The 6,495-nt window shown below is 39.5% G+C and overlaps 1 protein-coding gene across 1 annotated transcript; it reads left to right on the top strand.

Moving 5' to 3' along the window:
• LOC121421186 lies at positions 1–4,142 on the top strand. The gene is made up of 6 exons (XM_041615848.1): positions 1–151; positions 1,460–1,651; positions 2,190–2,456; positions 2,636–2,941; positions 3,484–3,681; positions 4,138–4,142. The coding sequence occupies exons 1-6, from the start codon at positions 1–3 to the stop codon at positions 4,140–4,142; spliced, it is 1,119 nt and encodes a 372-aa protein (XP_041471782.1).
• Positions 4,143–6,495: the final 2,353 nt, after the last annotated feature.

Below are 6,495 nucleotides of genomic sequence, written 5' to 3'. Positions count from 1 at the left end.
ATGTATAAATTATTTACAGACAGGGAAATCAGATTAAGAGGCGGAGGAGCGAACTCGGGTCGGATCGAGATGAGATATAACGACAGCTTCTGGGCAGTATGCATTGATGGATTCGATATCAAAATGGCTGACGTTGTCTGTAGACAACTTGGTGAGAAAATTGATGTTATTGATAGGCTTGTTCATAACTCATGTTTGTTATATGTTTGTATTTTTGTTGTAGGGCCTCCAGGGACAACAGAATATCAATTACTGATGGAGGCACCCTGCTAAAAAGACTTATAAATAAATAAATAAATAAACACATACTTAGTTAATCACTAATAAATGAAAATAAGAAACGAAAGAAAGACACGATTTACAAAATTCTACAAAAGTTCCGCGACATTTGTTCTGGCGACAATTGCTCGTCTGTCAATTCTTTTGGAAATGAGCGTCGAACTTCAATCAATGATTTAACACTACACCCTATCCCAAACCTAAAGGTGGTGTCACACCTTGGCATTTTAGACAGCGTATGCCCGACGTATCAAAACTTCTCTAAAACGTCGGCATACGCTGAACTTTGATTTTTTTTCAACTCTGGGCGTATACTTAGCGTATTCATAACGAGTTGGACGTATACATAACGTATTAGTAACTTATATCGAACGCTTCGTTAACTTATAAGTAACGTATTCCAACGAATGCTTAGCGTATTGCTGGCGTACACAACTTATGCCCTACGATAGCATAGCGCGCGGCAGCGTGTTGCTGAGGAACACGTGTCGTAGCCTATAAAAAGGCTGCCGCTCGACTATTCAAATCATAACCGCACGATACATCACCTATCAACACCACCGCCATGCCGAAGAAAACTCCTGTGAACCCCACCTTTATATACCAATTCCTATAAACATGATAAACGTTGTCAATACGCCATTATACGGTAGCTGTAAGTTATAAACACGTTCAGCAAGTTTTGTGGTCGTCCGAAGCACGTCTTCATACGTCAATATACGTTGGAGTTAAGTTACACATACGTTCGAAGCACGTTACTCATAGGGTACGCTGGACATTATCTCGACGTACATCGACTTATGAGTAACGTGTGTCAACGTGTATCAACGATCGCGTAACTTGCCTACAATTTATGGCCCGCGTATGCGGGACGTATGAGCCATACGCTGGCATACGTCGAAAAATTTTGTGCTTGCACAAAGTTTTTCGACGACCTCGCCGTATGACGACGTATACCAGCGTGTTATAGCGTACTCTTAACGTATGCAAAACTTACCCGTAACGTATTCGACGTACGCCAGCGTATTCGCCAAATTCCTCATACGTCGGGCATACGCTGTCTAAAACGCCAAGGTGTGACAGCGCCTTAACATGAAAACCTGCTGCAACCGTGTATTTTAGACTACATAAAGCCCGTCATGTCATGTCACCTCTACAAGCCCTTTTATTGTCTTTCTAGGGTTTCGACGCGGTGCTCTTAGGATGGGCCAAGTAGATGGTTTCAGCTTCGAAACACTGGACACCTCGCTTGATACTATCCTCTTCAGCGCCAGCTGCGTCGGAAATGAGAACAACTTCGACGAGTGCATTGATGTCACGTGGTCCGAGTGGACATGCTCTATGGATAGACAGGTCGCTCTGTTCTGCGCACGTAAGAGTTCAGGATTCAAGTTAGCATTGTCAAATGGGATGGGGGATTAATTATCAACAGTTTCTCCTGCTGGCTAATACAGCGATAAAGGGATACAGCGATGACGAAAGGGGATACCTAATAACTGAATTTCGATATTAAATTTTAAAACAACGTGCGAGGCCAGAGCTGCTATATGTACACATGAATATCTATATCTTTCATAATGATCTAAAAACTCGAGAATTTCACTATTTTATTATTAAACAATAAATGCAATGTCCACTAAAGAATATTGCGAGTTTCTTCGTTTTAACTTCGTTCCTTCTCCATTTGCACTCATATAGGGAGAGGGAATAGGGGTGGTGGCTTTGCACCCTGCACACGTCAATGGATTGATACGTAAATGTGCGCATACTTTAAACACAGAGTATGACATACATTAGAAAGCATGCAATTATGCTTGTTAATTAGTTCATAAATTTCAACAATAACCCACAATGGAATGACAATGAGTGCGGATGCTTTTGAAAAAAAATTGTATTTCTTCACCATCCAGTTCCTTACTACGAAGGTTGCTACGAAAGCTCAACTCCTGTAGGGATAGCGGACGATTCCCAAACGCTCCAAGGCCTTGTTGGACTCTGCAGAATCTTCAGATATGACTACGCCGGCTCTTCTAAGACGGTCGGGGACAGTCACCGCTGTGGAAATAGTTTGTCTGAATTCGGTACCCTTGTAGATGATTCGTTCTGTACTGAATTGTGTGGAGAAGATCCTTACCAGTTGTGTGGGGGAATAGGAGCCTATCGCGCCGTTTACTCGAGTAAGAATGCAATGTTTAATTATTTCCTAATGCATAGGCCTACATTTAAAACATTATTTAGCGTTCGGTTGTGTATACTTAACTGTGGATGATCGCAACGTAGGAATTCAAATTTTACACCTCAGCTAAAAGAAATCTAAAGGAATCATATTTGTCATATCCGAATTATTTTGGTACAGCTCTTCTCGGATCTACTGGTTACACGTTGACCAATACCAGCGGTTCAATCACGTCATATAATTACCCAGGCAAGTACGCCGCCAACGACCACCAAGTATGGGAGGTCAGTTTTAGTTCCACGCACCGCGTTCAGATTACCTTTCCCGCCTTTAACATCAATGTTGATGACGTCATCACCGTCTCTGCAGGGAGTAAGAATGAGACATTCAATTCAAGGAGAACGTGGATATCCGACCCGATCTCGTCTTTCGTGGTTCGGTTTGAAAGCAGATCTTCAGGAACCGGGTTTATTATGAATTACGAAGGTAAGTCAATGAATTGGTTTGTTAATTCATCCATTATTATGATGATGAAAGCAAGATCACTGGAGCATTACAAAATTGAGACGATTTTTTAGGTAAAAAACTATTACTAGGCGTACTCAAGATTTTAAGACATGTGCCTACCCGACCAACATTTTTTGTTACCTATATACTTATTATCATGACCTGTATACAGTAATAGGCCAATATGATGATGATGATGATGCAGAGTCGGTTGAGGTGTATGTCGTTCCTGAGTGGGTTTGGGCGTGTGTACATGCATTTGGGAATCGACCTTTGACGTCACTATTTGAAAAATGTGACACGAGATGTTGCTCGAAGTGGTGATCAATAAATAAATATAGGGCCTACATGTATTGTATGCATATGTAAGTAATTTATCCAACCAAAAAAAAAACCTGTATAATAGCTGGATTCTATAATACTCGATTAAACAACACACAAAATAGGAATGATAGGGGCAGCAAAGTTTGTCATAATATCGATTATTTGTTGTAAATATTCATTTCTTTTTAATTCTTTAGTTTACATTCCAAACATGACTACTACTAAAGTACCAGTACCTTCAACGCAGCATGTTGCAACAACAATGACGCCAAACCAAGCAATGCGTACTACTGGTTTAGGAATGACTGATTCTGCAAGTGTAGTTCCGCCACAAGTTCCACCGGCAGAAACAACAACGACCCATAGGACAACTACCAGGGATGAAAAAACCCCAGGTACAGCCCTGCATAAATTCAGCCAGCGAACCTATTTGCTGTTCAGGGAGGGGGGGGGGGCTGTCCCCCCCCCCACAAACCCACGCTTACATGGAGCGACGTCATGTATCTACACCAGTGGCCCTTCGTAATGCTCTTCATTGCAACCAACCTGTTTTCAAGTTGGTAGCTTACAAAATACAGACATTTAGAGAATTAATCAACAAAAACCTCATTAGGTACTCGATTGAATACTGAATACAGTCAGCGATAGCTTAAAATATCATGAGGAAAAAAAAACAAATTGAAATTTGGAGTTTAGTGAAGCGTGAGATGTGCCGACAGTGCAATCTTGGTGAAACTTTCAATTGGTACACTCTCAGTTAAACTTCTCTTCCCGGTCAAAGCATACTTTTAGTTTCCTCTTTCATTCTTTTTCGTCTTTCCATCTTATCTGGTCTTTATTAAAATTTACAGCTTAACATTTTGAAAGAATGAACAAGAATCATTCTTTCAGGTTAGGTTATTTTCTCATCCCCCACCTTTTGAAGCACTACTCTAGCTTTTTTCTGAGAAACTTCCTGGCGACTTCTTGTTGATTTCTACATGGCTGACCACATATCATTCTTGCTCTGTCGGTAACTTTGACTGTTAAGCACCTGTTACTGGTTCAAAATCTTACATCAACATCACTGTTTTTTTCGAGCCCTACATAGCTTAGTTGGCACCTTATATCGATGACTGACTCGACATTTTAGAGTGTCATGGAGCCAGGCCAAACGGAGTTACACTGGCAAACCATCTTATAATTGGTGTTCATGTCAGTTAAGCGAAATAAAATCTTTCTTCTTTATCTTGAAGATGTAAGAATAGTAAATGGACTCACACCTAGAGAAGGAAGAGTGGAGATTCGTATCAATGGAGTCTGGGGCACGATCTGTGATGAAAACCTGAGCTTCAACGACGCCATTGTGGTATGTCGCACTCTGGGCTTCACCGGGGCCTTAGGTACCACGTCGTTTTCTGAGTTTGGACCTAGTTTTGGAAACATTCATCTTGACAATATCCAATGTGATGGGACAGAAGCTGACGTCATGGAATGTTTGAGGAACATCCCCGATCCTCAGCCGCAATGCTTTTCCAGTTTTCGTGAGGCTGGCGTGAGGTGTTCAAGTAAGTAAAACGGTCCTTTGCAAAATTGTAGATACTTGATTGTTTTCTTCACGTGAAGCAATGTATCTGAAGAGATGGAAAAACGAGGTGTCGTGATGATTATATATGCACATTAGTGTGACAATTATAATCAAAATAAATGAAATGACTGTAATTAACACAATAAAAAAAGTAATGATATTAACACTATTGGAAATGAGTAAGATTAATATAAATAATTGAATCGGGTAATCCAGTTATATTTTATTCATCACCATGCGAACCTTCATTTCATTTGTCTTCTTTCTTTTTTTTCATCTTCTTCTTCCTCTTCGTTTTATCATTATTATTTAATTGTTACTTTTCTAGAGTTAACAAGATTGATACCTTGTTTTTTTCTTGACCCCTCCCCCATTTCATCAAACTTATCTTCCATATATAACATAATATAATATATATTTCTTCACGTGAAGCAATGTATCTAAAGAGATGGAAAAACGAGGTGTCGTGATGATTATATATGCACATTAGTGTGACAATTATAATCAAAATAAATGAAATGACTGTAATTAACACAATAAAAAAAGTAATGATATTAACACTATTGGAAATGAGTAAGATTAATATAAATAATTGAATCGGGTAATCCAGTTATATTTTATTCATCACCATGCGAACCTTCATTTCATTTGTCTTCTTTCTTTTTTTCATCTTCTTCTTCCTCTTCGTTTTATCATTATTATTTAATTGTTACTTTTCTAGAGTTAACAAGATTGATACCTTGTTTTTTTCTTGACCCCCCCCCCCCCCCCCATTTCATCAAACTTATCTTCCATATATAACAGATTGCCGAGATGTCCATCCACTTTGTATACCGTGGGCTAGTCAAGGAGCTTGCGAGTCTTACCCTGGAGACGTGTGGCCTGTTTGCCAAAGCAGCTGCAACCAATGTGATATATTTGGTAAAAATGGTAGGCGAATTGTGTAGCTAACCCAATGGAAACCAAAGGGTGATTCAATTCTTACTCGACAGAATAAAATTAGATTTTCACTAGGCATAATATCTCATCACTGCGAGTGCCTCTGCTGACATTTTCTGATACTGTTACTCCTATTAATCACTACTGCTACTGCTAATATTACTACTTCTACTACTACTACTACTACTACTTCTACCAGTGGCGGACCGTGACCCGGCGGAGACAAAGCATGGGGGGCACAGCATTGTTCACAAACAATGCAGTGCCCCCCATGCTTTGTCTGCGCCGGGTCATGGTCCGCTACTGACTACTACTACTATTGCTACTACTACTATTATTGCTACTATTGCTGCTGCTACTACATGTACTATTACTACTTCTAATACTACTACTACTACTACTGCTACTCCTACTACTACTACTACTACTTCTACTGTTGTTACTACTATTACCACTACTACTACTACTACTGTTTCTTCTTCTACTCCATTTGTTACTGCTACTACTACTACTACTACTTCTACTAAAGATTGCATTAAGTTCGACATCCCCACAGGTCCTTTTAAAGTTATACCCCGTTCAATTAAATAAACCTGTCTATATTTTGGCAGCCATTGCTCACAACAATGTCTGAATATGTATTTATTTATGTTAATGTACTGTATATTTATATATACATATATATAATTATGTGTGCGTATGT

The sequence above is a fragment of the Lytechinus variegatus genome, chromosome 9 (assembly GCF_018143015.1).
Source record: "Lytechinus variegatus isolate NC3 chromosome 9, Lvar_3.0, whole genome shotgun sequence".
Lineage (NCBI taxonomy): Eukaryota > Metazoa > Echinodermata > Echinoidea > Temnopleuroida > Toxopneustidae > Lytechinus > Lytechinus variegatus.
This window is presented reverse-complemented; position numbering and strand designations above follow the sequence as displayed.